The following is a 25382-nucleotide window of genomic DNA, read 5'->3' on the forward strand; positions in this document are numbered from 1 at the left end:
TAGGTAACCAGTGTTAGTTAAAGGTGTAAAGGAAATCAGCTTTTTTTCTTGTGTAGTGCCATCTAGTAGTTTCTTTACTTATGAAGAACCCTTGTCTGTTGTGTGATTGTTAGCTTTGCACAGTTCTTTGTCCCTTCATATCTAGTCTGATAAAAAGTATCTTGGAAGCAACATTTGGCTATCACTCATCTACCCTGCAAATTCTGGAACTGACCTCAAGAACAGTAAAAAGTCAAAGACTGATATTAATTGAAAAACATTGATGAAAAATGTGATATTTTTATAATATAATGATGAAAAATATGTGATATTTTTTAATATAATGATGAAAATGTGATATTTTTATAATATAAAGTTTTGTACATACCTAGTAATGCTTAAGTGGAAGCTAATAGCCTTATAATTGCTGGGTAAGTCTCATTAAAAAAAATGATATTTTTTATAATAAAAAAAGGTTTTGTATATACTTACCCAGTAATTATATAGCTATTAGTTTCCGTGTAAGCTATATAATTACAGGCAATCCCCGCCTTACGACAGGGGTTCTGTTCTTGAGACGCGCCGTAAGCCGAAAATCGTCATAAGCCGGAAAATAGTCAAAAATCCTAAGATGACCTTACTTTTAATGCTTTGGCTGTATTAAAAACTATGTAAACTGCATCGTTATTGCATTTTTCATCAAAAAACCATCAAATATTGGTTATTTTGCATTTTTGGAGTCATATTTCTTCTGCCAGATGGGCGTTGTTAGCACCGTAACCCTGGAACATGCGTCGTAAACCTAGAAATAATTTCTGATGAATACAATTGAAAAGCATTGTAACCTCGGAACGTCGTAAGTCGAAGACTGCCTGTACTGGGTAGGTCTCATATAAAACTCTTACTTCAAAAGTCAATTCTTACCTCACTCAATAACATATCCATAAACAATTCTTGAACAAAACGACGAGCTGTTAGACGAAATGAGTAAGATGATAGGATGAGGCAAACTTCTGAATACAAACACGAATCATTAAAAGCCTGAGGCCAGCGCTGCTTCAATGCTAATAGTCCTGGAATTACAATATTTTTCATTAAAATACAATGCAATTATACAGGGCAATAATTTCTGAAGGCAAAATTATAATGTCTATATACCAAGCACCTCAAGACTTGATACATACAGACTACAATGCAATCACACTTTTGATCTAATCTAGAAAAGAAGTGAATATTATAATATTACTACACGAGAATTTACCTGATTCTGATGATTTAGCAGCTATGGAAGACAATAGGTTGGTAACGAATCTCAAGATTTCTTTCCGTATCAAAACCTGATTTACTTTCTTGGTTCCAGTTTTGCCTTCACCTGTAACAAGTATGGAGTGACAATGAATAAATCTTTGAAGGATAAATGTACAAATAAACAATTTGACATTTTGCAGAGGTAAACCATTATCTTTTAATACTAGGTATAGTATTTTGCTAGTTAAGTTGGGAGACCGATCTATGTTTCTTGAAAGTGGTGCCACATATTACTTAGTAATGTTACTCAAAGTTATGCCCATACAACTAATGTACATCATACTTTACGCATTAGTATTGAGCATTTCAGTCAAGAGTCTCTTGCTTGAGAGCCACAATCATGAAAACTCTCACATACTATTCACTTAGCATTTATCTATTTTTATTTGGACATTACTTTTCTTATTAGTGACTTTTCCATCTCCTTTTACTCTTCTCTTCACCAAGTACCCTTTTCCCATATGGCCACTATACTCTGTGGAAACTTCTTAAAAGATTTGATGGCCTAATGAACTGTTCCACAGTGATGACTACAAGACAAATAGTATGTGTAGAATCACACCATCTCTGTATATCTTCTTTTAGGAGATTCTAAAGACATGCACACACTGCATTCTGACAGAATGCCTTACAATGTATGCTGTAGACAGTACTGAAGATCCATTATGTATGTTCTTTTGCCTGCAGCTGCATTACCATATTTCATTTTACTTTTAAGCTCATCCCCTTCTGTCTCTTCCTTTTTAGCTGTCCAACTTCTCTACATTTTCACACGTCACATAAAAAGAAATCACTCAGGCAAATGCGCTGAGTCAAGAAATATGATTCAGTGGTGTTGTTATACTATTTCATTTTACATATAGAATTAATAATTTATCTACTTCACTCTTCCTGAATAAGAAAGACATTAACAACCTTAACTGATTTTGGTCATCACAAAGAAATTCATTAACAAGCTACCTTTACACCCATATCTCCTGGGAGTTTAAAACAAATGCTAAAACTGTTATCAAAATATTCTACCAAGGGCACTAAGTTATGTGATTCTAAAACCTGGAAATTTGCTCTGCGAGTTTAAACTTACTGTTAAAAATCTTTAATACTTGTGTGTCAATTAAAGAACAATATGACTTTGAGAGACTGAATTTCATTGTTCAATTTTGATAATTTTGCAGAATATGCAAGAATAGAAACATGAGATTCAAACATGAGAATCAAACTGGCAATCACTGAAGCTTAATATCTACACTAATGGGGCAAATTATGTGGAAAAAGATTCGACTACTTTACAAGATTCTTGTAAAGAAAATATGATGAATTACCCAAGTCATCCCAGCCTTGGCTATTGACACTGGAAGATTCTGAGGCTTCTGAGACTTCATTTGTTGCCTTGACTCTCTGTAAAGGTGGTGACTCGGCTACTACCTCAAGAATAGGGCCATCACTCTCACCTGCAATATCAAATGCTTTGAAAAGATATGCTGAAATATTGTTAAAGTAATGATACATATAATCAGCACAAAATCTACGATTCAACAAATTATCTAAGACAACTGAGGTTATAAACAATACAAACCCAAATCATACTAACACTGTGACAAAGGACTAGTCTCTATGAGTGGTGAAGGGGACATCATTGAGAAGCAAGCTAGACAGGTAGAGGTCGTATGAAGTTCGAGGCCTGTTCCCTCTGTCTCCAAATTTGTACTCTTCAGGTGATTCTTCTTCTCAATGCCCGTACTGCTGATGGCTGATAAGAAAAATACTGAGTATAGGCACCTACAAATTTATTATTCCTTAATCACTTTCTACTTCAGATGAATGGCAAGTAATCTCTGAACTTATCCACATACACAACCATCACTAATGTGGCCACATTTCGTTCTATATACTGCAATCTTTTGTCTAACAGACATAAGAGAAGAGGAGCAATTATATCATGATGCCTGCTCTGCCCACTGTCTCAGGTACCAATCAGTTACCTGCCTCAATGGGAGTTGTAAGGAATCCGCAAGAATGGGGGGTATGAAATCCTATTTGACCACTTCCAACGTCTGGACATCCGAGTTGAAGATTAAGAAGCAGACAGGTCCATAAAGCAGTCCAGGCCTATTTAATCTTAAAGAAAGGAACAATCTGGTTATTCAGTTCACAAAAGAGGCAGGGAACTGGTTGGTACCTGCGGTCATAAGTGGCACTTGTGTTATCCTTTCCTCATTCTTCATTTGTCTGTTAAACTAAAGACTGGTGTCTAGGACATTCAAATATCACAAATGTGGCCACAGATAAATGATGGGGATGTAATGATACGTGTATATTACAGTATCATATGAGTGAGTGAATAGTAGAATATATTTGCATATGAACATGAATACGTAGTTCCCCAGGATATCTGCTTTAGCCACGAAGATAACCAGGTATGCTGCATAAAATCAGTTACTTTTCTTATTATCCATGGAATTTTGTTTGGACTTTACAGACCATTCAGTCAGTAAAGTCCTGCTTTCAAAAATATTGTGTGGTGCTTACATTTTTTGTTGGATGAATTCTCTTCTGAAATTGCTTCAAGTTCAGATTCTGTAATAGCTGGAAATCTGTCTTTAGCCAAAGTTCCATTAGAATAGTTGGCAGTTAGTACCACTCCATTGTCATGAGAAGTATTACTCTTATCCGTAACAGCATCATACAGGAGTAGGTCTAGATCTAATGGTAATGAAAGGCCTAAATAACATTGACCAGACTGATGGGTTGATATACCACCCAGAGCTAGGCTTCCAAAACCTCGGCTCATTCCACCACCAAATCCAACTCCACGAACTCCAGAGCGTATAGATGACACTTCACTACAACCAGATGGAGACCGAACCATCCCCCGTGATTCTGCATAATTGCTGAACATACTGTAAAATAAATTTTATATTAACTTGAAATGATTTGTTGTAATATTGTATACTTCATTTCATAACACAAGAAAATTAATAATGATTATGCAAGCTATGAAATATATCTTCAAAATTAATATCTCTAGCTGAAAAAGATCGTAACCGCATTAAGATCTTCAAGAATCACAAAGACAAATCTCAAATATCTACACATAACTTATTTTCACTTACTAAGGAACTCCCTGCTCATAGCTGGATGATAAGAAACCCTTAAGGGAGTTACGGGAAGTCTTGTCCTCTTGACTAGACTCAGAAATTAGCCTACGGTGCTGATTTGAAATGCATCGAAGGGTTAAGTAACTTTGTGTTGACAGCGGATAGCTTCCCCCTGTTCCTGTTAATGACTGGACTGGAGTCAGAGCACCTCCACTACCACAAATAAGATCTTCAGCAAAGAGGGCACTACTTGACCCACGGATGGAGCCTCCCCGACCGCCTTTGCGAAGTTCTACTCCACCTTCTAGCTGAGAACCCATTGTGGAGAGCGATGCTCTACTAGCAATGGGGCTTAAACGAGTATCTCTGCAAAATGGAAAAGTTGCAGAAATTCCATTAATTTACAATATTCAACAAGAGTAGAAAATGTTTGAAAAAATGTTATTGTTATTATACAATTAAGTTTGTTCATACTTACCTGGCAGATATATATATAGCTGTATTTTCTGACGTCCGACAGAAATTTCAAAACTCGCGGCACACGCAGTGGGCGGCCAGGTGGTAGTACCCATTCCCGCCGCTGGGAGGCGGATATCAGGAACCATTCCCATTTTCTATTCATATTTTTTATTAATGTCTCTGTCTCCTGAGGGGAGGAGGGCGGGCACTTTAATTATATATATCTGCCAGGTAAGTATGAACAAACTTAATTGTATAATAACAATAACATTTTGTTCATGCCACTTACCTGACAGATATATATATAGCTGAATCCCACCTTCGGATGGTGGGAAGAGACAGAATAGGATTTTTTAGGAAACTTAAATTAAGTAGATGATATACATCTTGGTTCCTTACCTGTTTGCAAAGTAGACTATGTGATTACTGTCACGTAAGGCTGCTTTTGCTTAACACAGAGTTGCCAGCCAGGTGGAGACCTGTAGTGCTGGTGCGCTCTGGATGATCTGTCAACGGGTGCGAGACCTCAGCGTGACAAGACCATCGAGGCCATACAAATGAGGGCAACGAAGCAACTGACCACCACCTGACCAACTATTCACAAAAACCCCTTAAAACTAACTAAAGGATGGGAGATCTTCACCTAAGACTCACCACAACCTAAAAACACAACAACCTAACTTAAACCTAACTAAGGGATAGGGAAAGAGCTACTTCCGGACCCCAAAACTGTGTCCGCAGAAACGTATGGCCCCAGTGCATTACAATCGTCATAAATCGTTCTCACATCCCTTAGGTAATGTGAGGCGAAGACGGAGTTACTCCTCCAAAAGGTGCAATCAAGGATGTCCTTGATTGACATGTTCTTTTGGAAGGCAAGAGAGGTAGCGACGGCTCGAACTTCGTGCGCTTTTACTCGGAAGAGGCTCAAATCAGTCTTCTGGAAAGATGAATGAGCCTCCCGAATGATGTCCCTTAGAAAGAAAGCAACAGCATTCTTCGATAAAGGTAACTCTGGTCTCTTCACCGAGCACCAGAGATTACCTGAGGGACCTCTTACCTCTTTCGTTCTATGCACGTAGAACTTGAGAGCCCTGACCGGGCACAGGACTCTCTCTGGTTCTTGGCCCACCAGACTTGACATACCCTTGATCTCGAAAGTCTTCGGCCAAGGGTTCGAAGGATTTTCATTCTTCGCCAAGAAAGTTGGGTTCAACGAGCAGACAGCATTGTCCCTTTGAATCCCATTAACTTGCTAAACGCTTGAATTTCACTAACTCTCTTAGCCGTCGCAAGAGAAGTTAGGAAAAGAGCTTTCCTTGTCAGGTTTCGAAGAGACGCTGCCTGAAGCGGTTCGAAAGTGCTCGACATAAGGAATTTAAGGACTACATCCAGGTTCCATGAAGGAGGTCTCATTTGAGGAACCTTCGAGGTCTCGAAAGACTTTAAAAGGTCATGAATGTCCTTGTTGTCAGACAGGTCGAGGCCTCTGTGCCTAAAAACCGCTGACAACATGCTTTTATATCCCTTGATGGTAGGGACCGCTAATTTCTGCACATTCCTGAGAAAGAGCAGAAAATCAGCTATCTGGTTCACAGAGGTCGAGGAAGAGGAAACTCTCTCTTTTTACACCATGCCCTGAAGGAAGCCCACTTCGATTGGTAAACAGCTCTTGTGGAAGCACGTCTCGCATGTGCGATTGCTCTCACAGCTGCTTTCGAAAAACCTCTCGCTCTGGCCAACTTTTCGATAGTCTGAACGCAGTCAGACCCAGAGCGGAGAAGGTTTTGGTGAAAACCTTTCGAAGTGAGGCTGTTTGAGTAGATCTTTCCTCCAGGGCAATGTCCCTTGGAAAGTCTACAAGGAAAGACATGACCTCTGTGAACCATTCTCTCGCTGGCCACATCGGAGCGATCAGGGTTAACCTCGTCCCTTCCGAGGCCGCAAACTTCCTCATGACTTCCCCCAGAATCTTGAATGGTGGGAAGGCGTATAAGTCTAGGCCCGTCCAATTCCAAAGCAAAGCGTCTACCGCGATCGCTTCTGGATCCAGGACCGGGGAGCAGTAAAGAGGAAGTCTCTTGGTCCTTGACGTTGCGAATAAGTCGACCAGTGGACGTCCCCACAACGTCCACAGGTCTCGACAAACGTCTTCGTTCAAGGTCCATTCCGTCGGTAGGACTTGGTCCCGACGACTGAGAAGGTCTGCCCTGACGTTTTGCACTCCTGCAAATGAATCTCGTCAGGATAGTCACCTTTTTTCTCTTTGCCCACAGCAGAATCTCTCTCGCTAGGGAAAACAACGTTCTGGAGTGTGTTCCTCCCTGGTTTTTTAAATAAGCGAGTGCTGTGGTATTGTCCGAGTTTATCTGAACAATCTTGTTCTCCAAACTCTTTTCGAAGAACTGCAGGGACAGAAATACTGCTGCCAGTTCTTTGACATTTATATGCCAGGCTACCTGTTCCCCTCTCCAGGAGCCTGACACTTCCTTCCCCCCTAGTGTTGCTCCCCATCCTGTGATGGAAGCGTCTAAAACAACACTAGGTCGGGGCTCAGAAGACTTAGGGACACGCCCTCTTGAAGCTTCTGAGGGTCCAACCACCATCTGAGGTGGTTCTTGATCGGAAGCGATATTCTCAATATGGCATTGAGATCGTCCTTGGCCTTCCACTCGTCCGCAAGGAAAAATTGGAGAGGCCTGATGTGCAGTCTTCCCCAAGGAAACAAACCTTTCTAGCGGGAAAATGGTCCCCAGCAGACTCATCCATTCCCTCGCCGAGCAAGTCTCTTTCCTTAGAAAGGCTGAGATCTTTTCTAAGCCTAGCCGCTGACGTTCCTGGGACGGAAACGCTCGAAAAGCCACTGAATCCATCTGAATCCCCAGACTAACACGATGGGACCCTTGGTAGTTGGGGTCAGATGTCGACTTTTGTTCGAGTTGACACCAGAAGTCCCAGGGACTTCGCTAAGGCTAAAGTGAACTGCAAGTCCTTCAGACACTTCTCTCTCGACGACGCTCTGATCAGCCAGTCGTCGAGGTACAGGGAAACTCTTATTCCCGAAGAGTGTAGCCACCTCGCTACGTTCTTCATTACTACTGTGAACACCATCGGAGCCGTGGTCAGTCCGAAGCACATAGCTCTGAACTGCCATACTTTGTTGTCTAAGACAAACCTTAGATACTTTCTTGAAAGAGGGTGGATCGGGATGTGAAAGTACGCGTCCTGCAAGTCTAAGGACACCATCCAGTCGCCCGGTCTCAATGCTCCCAGAACAGAATGAGGCGTCTCCATCGTGAATTTGTTCTTTTCCACGAAAAGATTGAGCCTGCTTACATCTAGAACCGGACGCCAACCTGACGACTGCTTCGGTACTAGGAAGATTCTGTTGTAAAAACCTGGAGACCCAGGTCCGCGACTTGTTCCACCGCTCTTTTGTCGATCATCTGTTGAAGGAGATCGAACAATACTTTCTTCTTTTCTCCCTGATAGGATGGAGAAAGGTCTCTGGGAGTCGTAGAAAGAGGAGGAAGATCTAAAAAGGGGATCTTGTACCCCTGCTCCACGATCTTGAGGGACCAAGAGTCCGTGTCTCTCTCTCTCCACGCTCCCGCAAAAAACTTCAGTCTGGCTCCGACTGGTGTCTGAAGGACATGCTTCTCACTTGGAAGGCTTTGGCTTAAAGGAAGCTCTTCCTCGTGAAAACCCTCTCCCTCGAGGAGCTGCTCTCGAGGGGGGAGCCCCACGAAAGGGCTTAACTTTCTTCGGCGGTCGAACCGCAGCTGAAGAGGTTGAAGGTACGGCTGACCGTCTTGTAGACTGGGCCAAAAGGTCCTGAGTTGCCTTCTCTTGTAAGCTGTTCGTCAGGTCCTTTACTAAAGTCTGGGGGAAGAGATGGTTCGAAAGAGGCGAAAACAGCAAATCAGCTTTCTGAGCTGGAGTCACCGAACGAGCTGTGAAGTTGCACAGCAAAGCTCTCTTTTTTAATAAAGCCGTTCCAAAATGAGATACGAGCTCCTCCGAACCATCCCTGACGGCTTTGTCCATACATGCTAACACGCTGGACAGCTCCCCCAGACTGAGAGATTCTGGGCTTCTCGCTTGCAGATCCAGAACTCCCAAACACCAGTCAAGGAAGTTGAACACTTCCAGCGTCCTGAGCAGACCCTTCAAATGATGGTCAGTCTCCGACGCGGTCCAGGTTACCTTAGCAGAGGGTAAAAGCGACCTCCTCTGCAAATCCACAAGGCTGGAGAAATCTCCTTGAGCCGAAGAAGGGATACGAACTCCCACTTCATCTTTGGTTCTATACCAAATGCCCCCTTTTCCACTAAGTCTAGTTGGAGGCAAGGCGAAGGTCGTCTTGCCTTGATCTCTCCTTCTTACCATCCAATCTTGGAGCTTCTTAAAGGCACGTTTCGTGGAGAGAGAAGTTTTCATCTCTACAAACTCCGGGGTTTTTCCAGTTTTAGATGAAGAAAACTGCGAAGGAGGAGACTTGGGAGCTGCGGGCTGAAATTTGTCTTCAAAAGAAGAACGCAAGAGTCGTACGAGGACTTTATAGTCCGAGATTGACGGGGCCGCAGCAGGTTCCTCTTCAACCGATTCAGCCGAACTACTTAGCTCTCCTTCTTCTCTAAACGGAAGAGGAGACCGTCTGTCAGGAGAGGGCGTCCTAATATCAGGTCTTGGTTTGATCAAAGGACCCCTATCCTTGCTAGAGGCAGCCTTATTTCGGCTGTCTTCTTTATGACGCTTACTACCCGATGAAGGAAAAGCGTCCTGACGAGGACGAGCGACCTCAGCGCCGTCCGCAGCAGTCTCATCTGCCCGAGAAGCGTCCTTACGTTTCTTTTCCGCTGGCATACGTGCCTGTGCGCGTAAACTAGCGTCTGGGGGTACGACTTCTTGTTCAGAATCCCCAAAAACGTCTTGAAAGGCGGCCTGAACGTCCTGGCGAGCTTCCTGCCAAGCGTCCTGCCGAGCGTCCTGGTGAGCGTCCTGCCGAGCGTCCTGTCTAGCGTCCTGGCGAGCGTCCTGACGAACGTCCTGCCTAGCGTCCTGCCAAGCGTCCTGACGAACGTCCTGCTAGTGTCCTGCCAAGGCGTCCTGACGAGCGTCTTGACAAGCGTCCTGAGTCCTGTCCTGCCGAACGTCCTCGTACAGAGCGTCCTCCTCAAAGCGTCCTGACGTAACGTCCTTCTAGAGGACGAACGAGATCGGCGAATCGCCGAAGGAGAAGCGATCGGCGAACGAGACGAAGTAGGTGAAGGAGAAGGAGACTGCTTAGTCCTCTTGACAGGCAGTCTAAGGTCCTTCCTCCGCTTAGGCTCGACTGCTGCTGGGCGAGTCCTCTGAGCCATAAGCGAGGATAGCTGGTCCTGAAGGGACAAAAGAATGTTCTTCGTCGGGGAAGAATGAACAGAGGAAGCAGGACTGATCCTGTGAGAAGACGAGGGGCGAGGGGACGCCTCCTTCCTTCTCACAGGTACAGCTACCTGCTTCTCAGGTATACGCGCCTGTGCACGCAACCCAGCGTCCTCATCGGAGGAGATCCTACCTCTTTTCTGAGGCGGAAACGCGTCATACGCGTACTCCGACGAAAGTGGCGAAAGAGGACGTGAAGCGTCCTCCGCACGAAACGTCCTTTTCAAAGGACGAGAGTCTCTCCGAGCGCTCCACCCCTTGCGCGGGGAGGACGCTTCGGAGGACGAAAAGCACTCTTTCAGGACGCGCGCTCGTGCGCGCTCCTTGGCAGCCTGGGTCTTTGCTACAGGGCCTGCCGAAGGGACGCCAGATCGGTGGGAAGCCCCCGTAACCCTCTTGCGGCTTTCGACATACCTACTCCCTGGGTCTTGGGAGTCTGATAGAGGTCTAGGCCTAGAGGCATTATGGGGCCGATCTGACGCCCCCTCCACAACACTGGGGGCATGATCACACACTTTTGCACCGAGCCAGTTTCTAAGGCTTTCACTTTGGTCTCCAGAGTGCGAAGAGACTCCAAAATCAGAGAGAGCATTCGCTTCTCCCGACACAGAATCAGAGCCCGAAGGCAACACAGGTTTAGGGGTTGTAAACACTACAGGTGTTAATGCAGGAGAGATGTTAGCCTTACCTTTGGTAGAACCACTCCTGGAGGAAGACCTCCTGATCCTATCGCGCTCCAATTTAAGGCGATAGGACTCATATACTCTCCAATCATCATCGGTCAATTTCTCACATTCATTGCACCGATTATCAATCAAACAATTAAGCCCCCTACAACTCATACATACTGTGTGGGGGTCTACCGATGCTTTCGGTAGCCTCACCTTACAATCAGCCCTCACACACACTCTGAAACTCACAACACTTGATCCAGACATATCTTATATAGAAAAGTCAATCCAAAATCAAAAAACGGTCCACTATCGCGCATGCCAATTCAACAATCCAATTCAATACCAAAAAATCAATCAGATACTTAAAAGCGAGTCAAATTCCAAAAAATCCTGAGCAGAGGTCTGTAAACAGTTGTTTACCGACCGGCGACAGAAAAAAATATGAATAGAAAATGGGAATGGTTCCTGATATCCGCCTCCCAGCGGCGGGAATGGGTACTACCACCTGGCCGCCCACTGCGTGTGCCGCGAGTTTTGAAATTTCTGTCGGACGTCAGAAAATACAGCTATATATATATCTGTCAGGTAAGTGGCATGAACAAAACCAAATTTACAAATATGATAAAAACACAACATGCAAGCATATCCCCAAATTGCAACCCTCGGTTATATGTTGCCAATGATAGATAGCAGTGTACTAATGAAAAATGCACTAGTAAACTTCAATGGAGGATGCCATTTTGTATGTCTAATAACAACAATATAATTTTATTTATAAAGAAAATACCAACAAGCTGTTAAAATAATACCAACAGTCCTTTTCGGCAAATCAGATAACCATAACAATATTAAGAACAGATGCAAGCTATTTCTATCTACAAATTGTAAAGAACATACAGTAATACCTTGGGTTACGAATTTAATCCGTTCCAGAACCTGCTTCGTAACCTAAAAAATTCGTAACCTAAATGGATTTTCCCATAAGAATGTTATAAAAAGCAAATAATGCGTTCCACCCGACCATGAATGACCATTTCATTCATATTTTTCCATTTATTTTTGTTCACTTAATGGTTGAAAATTTCGTGTAGGAATTACATAAAATTATAAAATTGAAGAATGAAATTAAATATAAACACTAGATTTAATATGCATGCACAGTAAAACCTGAACTTTACCTTTGGCGAGTGTGGCTGCTGGCTTGACGGAGACGGGAGGAGGGGAAGGGTGAGGAGGACGAGAGGGTTATGGCTTGGGGGGGAAATCTCCCTCCGTGAACACTTCGGAAGACTTTCTGGTTCTTTCTCTAGAGAGCACCGTTCACTACAATCACTAATTTTACGCTTACGCGACACTGTGTCGTCTTTCACAATTTTGAAAACATATTTTTCTATGGAGGCTTGCTTTTGCCTGTTCTTTAAAATTTTATAGAAATGACCCACCCCATTATCGATAAACAAATTTGTTGCATGCCCTGACGCAGCCTTATTCGGGTGATTTTTCTCGATAAAACTTTTCACAATTTCCCAGTGTTTCAAAAAATCCTTGATCTCGCTCGAAGGAAGCGACTGTGCAGCGGCTTCCCCCTCCTCCTCAGATGAGATCTCCTCCGTTACCTGTCTCTGTTGCTCCTTGTGTAGCTCCAACAGCTCGTCGGTCGTCAGCTGCTGCCCATGCTCAGTCAGGAGGTCCTCGATGTCGTCCGTGTCAACCTCCAGCCCTAAGGACATGCCCAAGGATACAATCTCGTCTTCAACTGCCCCCTTCTCGACGGTTTCGAACCCCTCAAAATCTCGTTCAGCAACGCAGTCGGGCCACAGTTTCTTCCATGCAGAATTGAGGGTTCTCCTGGTGATTCCCTGCCAGGCTTTGTCAATCAGATTGAGGCAGTTGTAAACAGAGTAGTGATCCTTCCAAAACTCTCTGAGGGTAAGGTTGGTGCCTTCCTTCCGTCATCTCAAAGCAGCGCTGGAACATAGCCTTCGTATACAATTTCTTGAAATTGGCGATAACTTGCTGGTCCATGGGCTGGAGTATTGGAGTGGTGTTGGCGGGCAAGAACTTGACTTTAATGAACTTGAATTCGTCCAGTAAGTCCTCTTCAACGGATGGAGGATGGGCAGGAGCATTGTCCATCACAAGTAAGGCTTTGAATGGGAGGTCCTTCTCCCGGAGATACTTCTTCACCTCGGGACCAAAAAACCTCGTTCATCCACTCGACGAACAAGATCCTTGTCACCCAAGCCTTGGTATTAGACCGCCACATAACGTGCAACAGCTTCTTCTGCACGTTGTTTTTCTTAAAGGCGCGTGGATTTTCCGAGTGATACACGAGGAGAGGCTTAACCTTGCAATCCCCGCTTGCATTAGCACAAAACAGTAGGGTTAGACGGTCTTTCATGGGCTTGTGACCGGGAAGTGCCTTCTCTTCTGCCGTAATGAACGTCCTCCTGGGCATCTTCTTCCAGAATAACCCTGTCTCGTCGCAATTGAAGACTTGTTGGGGAGGTATTTTCTCGGAATCCACGAGCCTTTTAAACTCTTTTACGTAAGCCTCTGCCGCCTTCGTATCTGAGCTTGCAGCCTCACCATGGCGAACAACACTGTGGATGCCAGTCCTTCTCTTAAAATTCTCGAACCAGCCACGGCTCGCCTTAAAACTGTCTTTTTCACTGTCTGCTGATGTGCCTGGCTCATTTTTACTCAAATCTTCGTAGATCTTACGAGCCTTTTCGCAAATGATGCTCTCACTTACGAATCTCCTGCCAGCTGCTTCTCGTTTATCCAAACCATGAGCAAATTTCTACATCGTCGAGAATATAAGGCCGTTGTTTCGTCAATACTATGACACCTTTTGATGCTTTACTGGCTTTAATTTCTTCTTCCTTTTTCTTCAAAATAGTGCAGATCGTTGATTGCGACCGCTTGAAGAATGCTGCAATGTCTTTCACGCGCTCGCCTTTTATCATGCATTTGGATAATTTCCTTCTTCATTTCGACTGTAATCATCTCCTTCTTTCTTATGCTTTCCTTCTTGCTGCTTGCCTTCGTCATCTTGGGAGCCATTGTCTTTAGTATTTGGGTAATAGTAATGTATAAGCACTATCACGGAAACACAACACGTGCGCAAATCACTAAGCAAATTTGAGAGCGTATCACGGACAGATGCGTTCAATCTTAACGCCAGCGAGATAGTGAAAGAGTTATGGTTTAAAACGGGTCAAGGGATGCGTGGGAGGAAGTCACGTGACCCTCGTTAAGTTTTGGCCGAAAAAAATGCGTTCGCAGATCCCACGCTCATCCAATGTCCGATGTAAACAAAGCAGGCGGCCTCCCATGATAGAAATTCGCGCATTCGTATTCCAAGTGAAATTCGTATTCCAGAATGAGGGCGTCACTTCGTAAGTTAAAAAACAAAATTTGTAATACTAATCGGTTCGTAACCCAAAGTATTACTGTAATTTCTAGCTATAAATTTTACAGAACAGAAGTAAGGTCTCTCACTTTCCAATTAACCGAAAGGAACTTGTACAGAATAGTAGTAGGATTCCTCTCACTTTTCAATTATTGGAAAACAGACCTAAACGCAACATTAAAAACCCTAAATGATCATTTTGTACCCTTAGAACAAAAAATTATTTGTAAGCAAGTAGTGTACATGTGAATCATTCATAAAAATAAAGAAACACCGAGTGAATATTTTAAACTGGCCAATCTGACTCTCAGTGTCTCTTTGGTATAAGTTACTCTCCTCAAGGATATACGTATTTCATCCTCAAGTGTAAGTGCTAATTGTACAAATTTGTCAAACAACGGGTAGACTTGGTGCTATGAGGGCCACAATTTTTATTCCATGGTGACTTTTGCTTGCAAAAAATGAATACCTTAGGCATTCTGTTAGCCATATTATTGCATTTTACAAAAATGGGCTGTACTGTGCTATGATTATGCTACTGCTATTAACACTATTTTTCATAATTTTAACATGGAACTCAATTAAGCAATGTATCCAGATAGAAAAGATGTTACTTACAGTAGTGTTCTTGTTTGATAGGGGATAGGGTACCCTCCCTGTGTCTCCTCAGCTGAATTATCCAAAGGCAAGTCTCCTTCTCCTGCGGCATCTGACAAGGACTCGGAGCTTATGGTGTATCGATGGTCACCCACATCATCATCTGAACCAACTGGGTCAGTGAGGGAGTGACTTCTAGACTCTCCTTTGGTTTTTCTAGTTTGTAAAAATGCAGCCACACGATCAGTAACACGCTCAGACGTTGTTGAGGATTTACTTGTATAACTACTGGTGGAATTTCTTCGTTTCTCAGATCTGGGGAATCAGATGATAGTCAAATGAATTTTGACAATAAATGAGTACTATATTGCTTTTGAAAAAAGGATATGTATTTTTATAATACAAATGAATTTTGACAATAAATGAGTATTAATGCTTTTGAAAACTGGTTATGTTTTTGTAATAAAAAGATTAATGACAATTACAGAGGTAATAAATTTGCAACTAAATTCCTCGCTCAAAATCAGCTGGTTAATGTGGTCATGTATCAACAAGCAAAAAATAGGGCAATAAAAAAATCATCTTTCAAAGCAATAAAAATAACCTTGAAATAATTGCATAAAAAACAACAAATTTGGGGAAGAGAGTTTATTTTACTGCGGAAAATATAATGAAAAGAACACAAGCTGTCTCAAAACTGTCTGTGAAATATATATGTATATTCTCTCTTCTTTGATGTCTTCTTTGACTTGTTTTTTTTTATATAATCAAACATCTTCAAAACGAAATGATTACTATTATTATCATTATTAATGAAAATGCACAACTATTCATATGGAACAATCTTAAAAAGCCATCAAGTTTCAATGTAATTCATCACCAAATAGAATTCCGTTGTGAAAAAACGGTAAATAGCAAGAGCAAAATTTAAGTAAACAAAGATAAAAACATTAGAAGGTAGAAAAACTAAAGCATTAATGCATTGCCTGTCAATCCATGAGCACTCGAGCACCAATAATACTGACACAAAAACTTACCATCATCTAACAATAAGTAGTATGTAAAAGACTTAGTTTTGGTGAAAGTATGAGTTGGAAAATTATTCAACCCATCAAAAATGACAATTTGTCGAAAATTGCATTTTTCCTAACTATACAAACCTGAGGTCCTTTAACAATAGGAAGGTAACTAGCGGCAGCTGGGACGGTCGTAAGCTTCGAACAAGGGGAGAACGGTAGTTAACTGCTTGTCCGATCGTGCGCGCGCCGCGCGCGCCGGGCGGTGAAGAATCACTTTTGCTTTAGGCCCATGCAAAAAGTTGCAGAGTGAGGGGTGGTATGAGGTGGGACTATATGTAAAGGACCTCAGGTTTGTATAGTTAGGAAAAATGCAATTTTCGACAAATTGTCATTTGTTCCGATACGTAATACAAACCCTCGGTCCTTTAACAATAGGAAGACTCACTTCTTGGTGGGTGGAATCTGAGTCTTTTTGGTGAACAGACTGGTGTTCGTCCAACCTTGGAATGCCTCCCTGGTCGTAAGAGCAAGGGAGGGATCCAAACCTCTGTCCGATTGATCGGGGTGTGCACCGCAGGATCAATGGTCAGACCTCTGAGCCAAGTACTAAGAGAGAGGCAAGCGTATCTCGTTGTACCAGCAAGCAAGAACTTGCTCCATTACAAGAGCCAACATAAAGTTATGGGTTTGTCTCAAGTAGGCATCCACTCCTTCCCCCTTGTTGGAGGGAGTGGAGGATATTTGCTTCTATCCCTAACTAAAGGGATAGATTGGGGCTCGGTTGAGTAGCTTACCTGCATCGGATTCCTTTCCAGCATGGTGACGACCGTGACCCTCTGCCCACAGGTAGAGAGAGAGAAAGATGGAGAAGAAGAGCCAGTCGCACTCTCATTCAACCATTCATTCCTACAGTCACACCAGGAATCGATGCTGTTCTGCCTGCTCGGGTGCTGGGTAAGCTTACACAACGTGTTGAGCAGCCACCACAGGTCCCAAGGAAAAAAGTATCCAAGGACTTGTGGGCAATATCCCGAGGTAGAAGGACGTGAAGGTAGTCTGGTTGGCCCAGACACCTGCCTTCAGGACCTGCGCCACGGAGAAGTTCTTGCGGAACGCCAAAGAGGGTCCAATACCTCTGACTTCGTGGGCTCTCGGTCGGAGCGTACGGATGTCGTCACTACCATCAGCCTCGTACGCTCTCCTGATCACCTCGCGCAGCCAGAAAGAAAGCGTGTTCTTGGATACTTCTTTCTTGGTAACCCCAGTGCTAACGAAGAGGCGTCGACACTCAGGCCTGAGGTGTCGAGTTTTCTTCAGATAGCGCCGTAGCGCCCTCACAGGACAAAGCAGCATCTCATCCGTATCGTTGTCGGTGAAATCCATTTGGGAGGGGATTGTGAAAGACTCGAACCTGTCGTCAGGGATCGACGGATTCTGAGTCTTAGCTACGAAATTCGGGACGAAATCGAGCGTCAACACAGATCCCCAGCCCTGGAATGTTTAACATTGAAGGACAGACCATGAAGTTCCCCTACTCTCTTCGCCGATGCCAGGGACCAGCAAGAAGAGGGTCTTGAGGGTCAGATCCCTGTCTGACGACTCTCGGAGTGGCTCGAATGGTCTTCGAGTCAAACTCCTAAGGACGAGAGTCACATCCCACTCAGGGGGCCTGAGCTCCCTGGGTGGGCAAGACCTTTCGAAGCTCCTCATTAGCAAGGAGATCTCGAACGAGTTCGAGATGTCCCAGTCCCCCTCAGTTTTTTAGGACGAGTGCCAGTGCAGCTCTATATCCTTTAACTGTGGGTACTGAGAGGAGCTTCTCTCGGCGAAGAAACACGAGGAAATCCGCTACCTGCTGAAGAGTGGCTCTGAGAGGAGATAGACCCCGTCTACGACACCAACCACAGAAGACGGCCCACTTCCCCTGGTACACAGCTGCAGAGGACTGTCTGACGTGTCCAGCCATCTCTGTTGCTGCGCTGCGAGAAAAGCCTCTCGTTCGCAAGAGATGGTGGATAACAGCCAGCCTGGTTGAAGTTGTAGGGACTGGACTGCTCGGTGGTACCCGCTCTACGTGTGGCTGGGCTAGAAGGTTGTGCCAGTGGGGCATCTCTCTCGGTTCTTCTGCAAGAAGAGCCAGCAGTCCGGATACCAAACGGCTTGAGGTCGTTTGGGAGCCACCAGGATCATCCTGAGATTGGGAGTGACCAGCGCTCGGCTGATCACTTTCCGAATCAGACAAAAGGGAGGAAAGGCGTAGACTAGAGGTTGTCCCAGGGGTGTTGAAGAGCGTCCTCTGCAGCTGCCCATGGGTCCGCACGGCTGAGCAAAAAACTTGAAGTTTTTGTTGTGCCGGGTGGCGAACAGGTCTATGACCGGACGCCCCCTGAAAACACAGGTTGAGAGCCTTTCCGCCACTTCGGGTAGGGACCAACGCGGTTCCTATTACCTGATCCCGACGGCTGAGCTTGTCCGCTACTACATTCCTCTTGCCTGGAATGTAGCGTGCTGACAGCTCTATCGAGTGAGCCGTGGCCCACATGCACCTGCACAGTCAACTGGTGTAGCGGGAGAGACCACTAAGGCTGCTTTTTGAACGTATGCCACTACTGTGGTGTTGTCGCACATCAACACCACCGAGTGTCCCATCAAGCGGTCTTGGAACTCTTGGAGAGCGTAAAACGCCGCCTTGAGTTCCAGGACATTGATGTGAAGGTGCTTGTCGTGATGGTCCCACACACCTGCAGCCAGCAACTCCTCCAGGTGTGCGCCCCATCCCTCGTCGATGCGTCTGAGAACAGCAGCATCTCCGGGGGGGGGAGTGCGTAGGGGCACTCCTCTTAAGAGGTTTCCTGTCGTTCGAGCCACCAGGCTAGGTCCTGCCATCCACCTTCTCCGTGATGGACACGGGGAAGTAAGGTGGATCCTTTACCTGTGACCAACTCTCCCTTAGTCTCCACTGGAGAGACCGCAGGTGAAGACGTCCGTGAGGAACTAACTTCTCGAGTGACGACAGGTGGCCGATCACGACTTGCCATTGCTGAGCTGCCTGTTCCTGCCGAGACAGGAACCGGCCGGCTGCCTCCCTGAATTTGCTGATCCTCAAGTCTGCGGGGCGACTTGAGCTGCTACCGTATCGATCAGCATACCCAGGTACTTTCATCTTCTGCTTGGGTTCGAGATCGGACTTCTCGTAGTTTATCACGATCCCCAGATCGCGACAAAACTTTAGAAGTCGATCCCTGTCCTGCAGCAACTGCGAGCGGGATCTCGCCAGGACCGCCATCGTCGAGATACCTCAGAAGACGTATCCCGTGCGAATGGGCCCAAGCAGACACCAGCGTGAACACTCTCGTGAACACCTGTGGGGCGGTTGAGAGACCGAAGCAAAGTGCCCTGAATTGGTACACCGTCCCGTCGAAGATGAAGCGGAGGTAACTTTCTGGAGGACTGATGGATGGGTATTTGAAAATACGCATCCTTCAGGTCCACCGAAAGCATGAAGTCGTTCTCCCTGATGGAGTCCAGCACGGAACGTGCCGTCTCCATCTTGAACCGAGTCTGGCGAACAAATCGGTTCAGGGGAGAGAGATCTATCACCGGGCGCCAGCCCCCCGATGCCTTTTCCCACTAAGAAAAGGCGGCTGTAAAAGCCCGGTGACCGATCTAACTACGACTTCTACAGCTCGTTTGGTCAGCATGGTCTTGATCTCCTGCCGAAGAGCGTCGTCCTTTGAGGATCCCAGCACATAAGTCTGAAGATGGACCGGGTTGGAGGTGAGGGGTGGTCGAGATTCGAAGGGTAGTAGATATCCCTCCCGAAGGACGTCTACTACCAGGTCTCGGCACCGTAGCGCTGCCAAGTTGCCCAATGGCTCGCTAGGCACCCCCCCACTTCCGGCAGCTGGTGAGGGGGAACGCCGTCCCTAGCGTTTCCCACCTCGCTTCGACTTCTTCCAGCACCTCCTCGGGGAAAGGAGGGCTGGGAGGAGGGCTGGTTACGGCCTCCTTTACCAGAAGTTGAAGCAGGAAGAGTCTTTCCTCGGGCTTCGATGGAGCAGCCGTCTTAGCAGCCGAGGAAGCGCTAGCTAAACTCTTAGGCTTAGCCGCAGTTGTACGAGGTTGCCCAGAAACCTTCGTAACTGCCTGGTGAACCGACGGTCACTGTCATCATGCGCCGTCTTTCCACCGCAGCGTCCACCATCTCTCCGGGAAAGAGAGCGGAGGAACTCTTCATTGGTCCGTTACGGAGTCCATTTACCGCCTCACGCCCGGCCCCTTGGCTACTCGTGTAAGGACAGCGTCCCTACGACGGAGAACCAAGTTGGCCCACAGGTTTGCCGTCTGATGGGCGAGGTAGGAGATGGCCCTACCTCCAGACTGGCACAGTCTCCTGAAGTCGGGGTCTTCTTCGAGGGCAGCGCCCCCGGAGTCGCCGCGACCTTGGATACTGTGAGGGACCACAGATCCAACCAAGAGACTGCCTGGAAAGCTGCCATAGCGGTAGCTTCCAGGCCCAGTGCCTCCTGCTGCGAGAACCACAAGTTCTACGACAGGAGCTGCTGCAGGGACACACCTGGAGTTAGCCTAGCTAGCTCCGGGTTAACCTGTTTGGGCGGTATTGGATCCACTGATGGCACGTAGAAAACTTCCGCTGTCGCTGCAGAGGAGGAGAAGTAGCTTGGAAGACCGTCCTGACTTAAGTGAGTCCTCTCGTCCTGAGACGAAATTCTCCACCTGGTCAAGGACTGAGTCTGCAAGCTCCGATCGCGGCAGTCCCACCGTCATTTTGGGTTCCCTCTTCGGCCCCAAAATGACTCGAGCCGGGACGTGGGCTCAGATGGTGGTAGCGGCGATCCTTCCCCCAGGTCGTTGTGCTGACGAATCAGCGCAATAACCTGGGCAAAGTTCCTCTGGATCTCGGGAGTCACAGCGTCCTGAGGAGTAGGACCGTCCAGTCCCTCCAACAGGAGCAGCTCTCGAGACCCTCCTCCTTCAGAAGGAGGACAGCAACAGACCCCTGACGGTCGCCTCCAGCCACTTGCGCGTACGACCTGGCTTGTGCCTAAGACCATGCCTGGTGCGTGCGGCATCGTGACGGGATCGTGAGCGGCGCACCTCTCACGATCACTCCTAGATACCTCGCTCTTCCCGGTGTAGCCCGAGGAAGTTGAAGGTATAGGAGAGACAGACCTGACGCTCCCCCCCCCCCGCTCGCTGCAGGACCAGCGTACGTGGGGGGCTGCAGCCGATCACCAACGCGGCGGTGGGGATCTATCTGCAGGCCTGGCGTGCCGCGCACCTGTGGCGAGCGGCTCGACTGAGCACGTCGACCCCGGTCCCGTGCGTCAGACGAGCTTGCTGCTGGCCACCGTCCTCCGTCCGGTCCCTGTGGGCAGCGACGGTCAGGTGATCTGCAGAGCTCGCTTTCGCGGTGAGACCGGTGAGTCGTCCCTCAACGGCACGTCAAACCACCGCTGGTACCACCGCCAAGCTGGTGCCGTTGGTCGAGGGACCTCTTCCCAGCCTCAACCCGTGGCCGGTCAGAGACCGTCACGTCAGCCCGAGGTACCCGGCTGGTCGCATACGAGAGCGGCCGCTGGCCTGGCGAGAGTCACTTGCGCGATTCTCGACAGTCTTCTGCTCCGTGCCTCGGTCATGACGGTGAGCAAGCTCAGGCGTCTTGACTTTAGCTGCACGGTCGCCCGAAGGAGGACCGTAACACTCGGTACCTTCTCGCGAACGAGAATCGAGCGGTACCTGGCTTAGCAGCAAGTGCTACCAAGACCAGGCGCGGATGTACCAGCAGTAGCCAGCAACATCCTTGGTCCCCGTCTTCTTCTTCTTCTCAGAAGAAGAGACGGACCCTGTTCCCGAGGGAACAGGAGGACCCAGCAGAAGCACCCCCCGTCACGCCAGAGCGAGGACGGGCCCCTTCGAAGGTCCCGCAGGAGCCTTCTTAGGGGGGGTGGGGAGAGGCAGCCTTCTTCTTCTTCGGTCTTGGAAGCCTTAGAAGTCGAAGGGGGAGAGGCGGCAACAGACGACGAAGAAGACGATGAAGACGACGACGACACCTTCCTCTTCTTCTTCCTCTTCTTCGTCAGCTCTCTCAGGACGGACGTCAGGTCTTCCATCCACGGAAAAGTCGGGCCAATTGCCGAAGCAACACGCCCCGACTGATCCTGTCCGGAAGGACCTGAGACCGTGCAGCACCTCCATGACGAGACGCGACGTGGGCAGGGCAGGCACGGCAGGAGCGGCAGGGACGATCAACAGCAGGACCTAGCACCACAGGACCAAGCACCAGCAGGACCAGCACCAGCAGGACCAGACCCTCCAGCAGCAACATCGCATGAGCGTCCCGCACTGCGCGCTTCGTAGGAGCGGCGCGAGCAGCTGGGCCAGCAACATTAGCTGCAGGTACGGCAGGTACGGCAGCATAGTCCGGCGTCACAGGCATCTCCGATACAGCCAAACTCATCATTGGGACGGGCGGCAGATCCAGGGGCGAACTTTTGGGACAGCGAAAGTCGGGAGTCGGCAGCACATAAAATCCAGGTGGCGGCGGCACGCCCCTCTTAGGTACTGCAGCAATCGGCTTCTGGATTGATGCCGTGGGAGTCACCGACCGCGCAATGTGTTGCGTGTACACTACATGAGGAGGGGCGGCGTACGCTGGTGTGGACATTGTGTTTGTCGTTGTTGTGACTACACCATGAGTTACAACTGCCGACCCCGCCAGACGTTGAATCAAGCCCTGCATACTGGACTAGGGGCGCCCTGCAGTCCCAACGACGCCCACACCTGTCCCAAGGTTCGTCACTCACAGAAGGCACACCTGAGGGAGGAACAGTCGGGTCAGTTAGAGGGGCACCCTCGCGCCCGGGGGAGGACGAACCCCACCCAGAGCGGACGGAAGACCCCGAGTACAATTGAACATCCGGGTATCGGGCGCCCTCCTCCACACTCGACGGATCGAGTGAGGAGAAGGACTCCGAAACCCCCCCCGCAGGGGAAGGCGCAAATCGTGGGGGCTGAGCTGGAGGCAGGAGGATGACGAGGTATCTGTCACCAAAGGAGTCGCTGGAGAGCTTTCCGACGACTCCTTGGTCGGTCTACGCCTCTTCCTACCCTCGTACAGCACCCACTGCGCCTCGGACCAATTCACACACACATTACAAGGTTCGGCTCGGGAGCATTCTCGCCCCCGACACCGATAACACAATTCATGTGGATCAATGTCTGGATAAGAGCGAAATCCGCCGCATTTACGCCCCTCCAGCCCGGGACACACTCTACGGGCAGCTGGTGGGCGCGGCGAAAGCTCTTCTTGATCCATAATTAAATTCACTTTCAATGAAAAATGAAAAAAGAGTACTTACAATTTCAATCAGACCACAAACCAAACCGTCAGAAGAATTGTAAACATCCCAAAGCACACGACGAAATAGCGGGCAGAGCGATGACGAACACGTCCTGTCACACCACGGCCGAAAGCAAAAGTGATTCTTCACCGCCCGGGCGCGCGGCGCGCGCACGATCGGACAAGCAGTTAACTACCGTTCTCCCCTTGTTCGAAGCTTACGACCGTCCCAGCTGCCGCTAGTTACCTTCCTATTGTTAAAGGACCGAGGGTTTGTATTACGTATCGGAACAACTGATAAATTCAACTACTTGTAATAACAATGGCTTTTATTTTGTCATGAACACTAGTTATTTCAACACTATAATTATAAAATTTACCTATAAACTATATTTCACGTCTCAATTATAAAATTTACCATATACAGTAGTACCTCGAGATTCGAAAGGTTCTACTTACGAAAAACTCGAGATACGAAAGCCAATGCGAAAAATTTTACTGCTCTACATACGAAAAGTTTTCAAGATACGAAAGGTTGTTGCTGTAAAGTCCTGAGATTCGCCCGGACCACCGAGAACAATTTTAAAACTCCCGCGCCGCCAACTGAGTAAACTCGCCACCATCCTCCCGCTCTCCCATTGGTTCCTGATGCTAGTCACCCCATAAGGTCCTGCTCTCTCCTATTGGTCAGCATTTACCCCTTGTGCTTTAAGTATTCTATTGGTAAAAGGTTGCTGTAAATTGAAAACTTATTCATGCAATACATTTAATAAAAAAAAACATTAGGTAAAGATAGAATAAAGAATAGAAATGAATGGTTATCATACTGTTTTGGTAGTTTTTCAGTAGTTGAAGAGAGATAATGAAAATTTATGGCTTACTGTGTAAAAGTGACTGCTTGGCGATCGTTCGATACTAGTAAGTGCTGGATGTAAACAGACGTTCGGAACGCTTTTTTTTTTTTTTTTTTAATTATAGTTAATAGTTTACTTAATAAGTTATTTGAAAATGAGTAACATGTAAAAAACAATAGCATTTAATAAAAAAAATTGTGAATTAGATATCAGAAAAATATCAAATAAATTAGTCTGCCAACAAATAGGTATTTTTTAGAATTCTCTTCTGTTTTATTATTACGTTACATATTTACGTAGTGTTTCATTACAGCCTGTCAGTAACTCGGTATCTCCATTAGGTAAAGATAGAATAAAGAATAGAATGAATGGTTATTATCTGTTTGGTGGTTTTCATCAGTTGAAGAGAGATATTAATGACAATTTATGGCTTACTGTTTTGTGCTAGGTAAAAAATGAATTGCTTGGCGCTCGTTCGATACTCGTAAGAAGTGTAAACAATACCCATTGGAAGGTTCGTTTTTCGTTTTTTTGTTTGTTTTTGTGTATTCTATAGTTAATGATTTAATTAATAATTATTTGAAATGAAGTACATAACTGATTATTAATACATTTTATTGGCATATACTAAGCTTTTAGCTCTTAGGTTTAGATGTCAGAATCATAGACTAGGCTACAGTAGTAACTGCTAACATAGGCTAGGCTTATTGCTAAGGGACATATGCTAAAGTCCTAATATATACAGTAAAAATGGGGTTGAACATTACATGCAGTTGAATATTACTCAAGTATGTACAGTATTTTGCCTTTTTGGAGACTTATTTCTTCTGTCGTAACCCTAGAACATGTGTTTTAGGCCTGGAAATATAATTTACTGGGGTGTTTTTGGAGGGCTTGGAACGGATTAGCCATTTTACATGTAAAATGTGTTCCAAGATACGAAAAACTCATAATACGAAGGCCGTCTCGGAACGGATTAATTTCGTATCTCGAGGTACCACTGTACTACATTTCACATTTCAAGTCTTTATGATATTTAATTTACGGTTAATAGATGAGTTTTATATACGTATAGTTAAGACAAGAAAAAAAAACCATCTCTTACTTTCTTCGTATGCTTGATAACAATTTGGTGAACCTTAAGGACGACCTTTTCCCAATGGTAAGATCATCATGAGAAGGTATCGAA

At 46.3% G+C, this 25382-nt stretch overlaps 1 protein-coding gene and 1 long non-coding RNA gene across 2 annotated transcripts in view; one reads left to right on the forward strand and one right to left on the reverse strand.

Moving 5' to 3' along the window:
• Positions 1-25382, forward strand: part of LOC135201548 (uncharacterized) — an 83021-nt gene that overhangs the window by 25743 nt on the left and 31896 nt on the right. The window lies entirely within an intron of this gene.
• Positions 1-25382, reverse strand: part of LOC135201547 (rapamycin-insensitive companion of mTOR-like) — a 144617-nt gene that overhangs the window by 9302 nt on the left and 109933 nt on the right. The window contains exons 20-27 of the mRNA XM_064230544.1: positions 25299-25382; positions 14979-15272; positions 4401-4751; positions 3817-4187; positions 2879-3037; positions 2610-2738; positions 1241-1351; positions 904-1052 (exon numbers count right to left, since the gene is read on the reverse strand). The exon at positions 25299-25382 is cut by the window's right edge and continues 104 nt beyond it. Coding sequence (XP_064086614.1) covers positions 904-1052; positions 1241-1351; positions 2610-2738; positions 2879-3037; positions 3817-4187; positions 4401-4751; positions 14979-15272; positions 25299-25382 — 1648 coding nt within the window. The remainder of the gene's footprint in view (positions 1-903; positions 1053-1240; positions 1352-2609; positions 2739-2878; positions 3038-3816; positions 4188-4400; positions 4752-14978; positions 15273-25298) is intronic.

The sequence above is a fragment of the Macrobrachium nipponense genome, chromosome 28, assembly GCF_015104395.2.
Source record: "Macrobrachium nipponense isolate FS-2020 chromosome 28, ASM1510439v2, whole genome shotgun sequence".
In the NCBI taxonomy this organism is placed as follows: Eukaryota; Metazoa; Arthropoda; class Malacostraca; order Decapoda; family Palaemonidae; genus Macrobrachium; species Macrobrachium nipponense.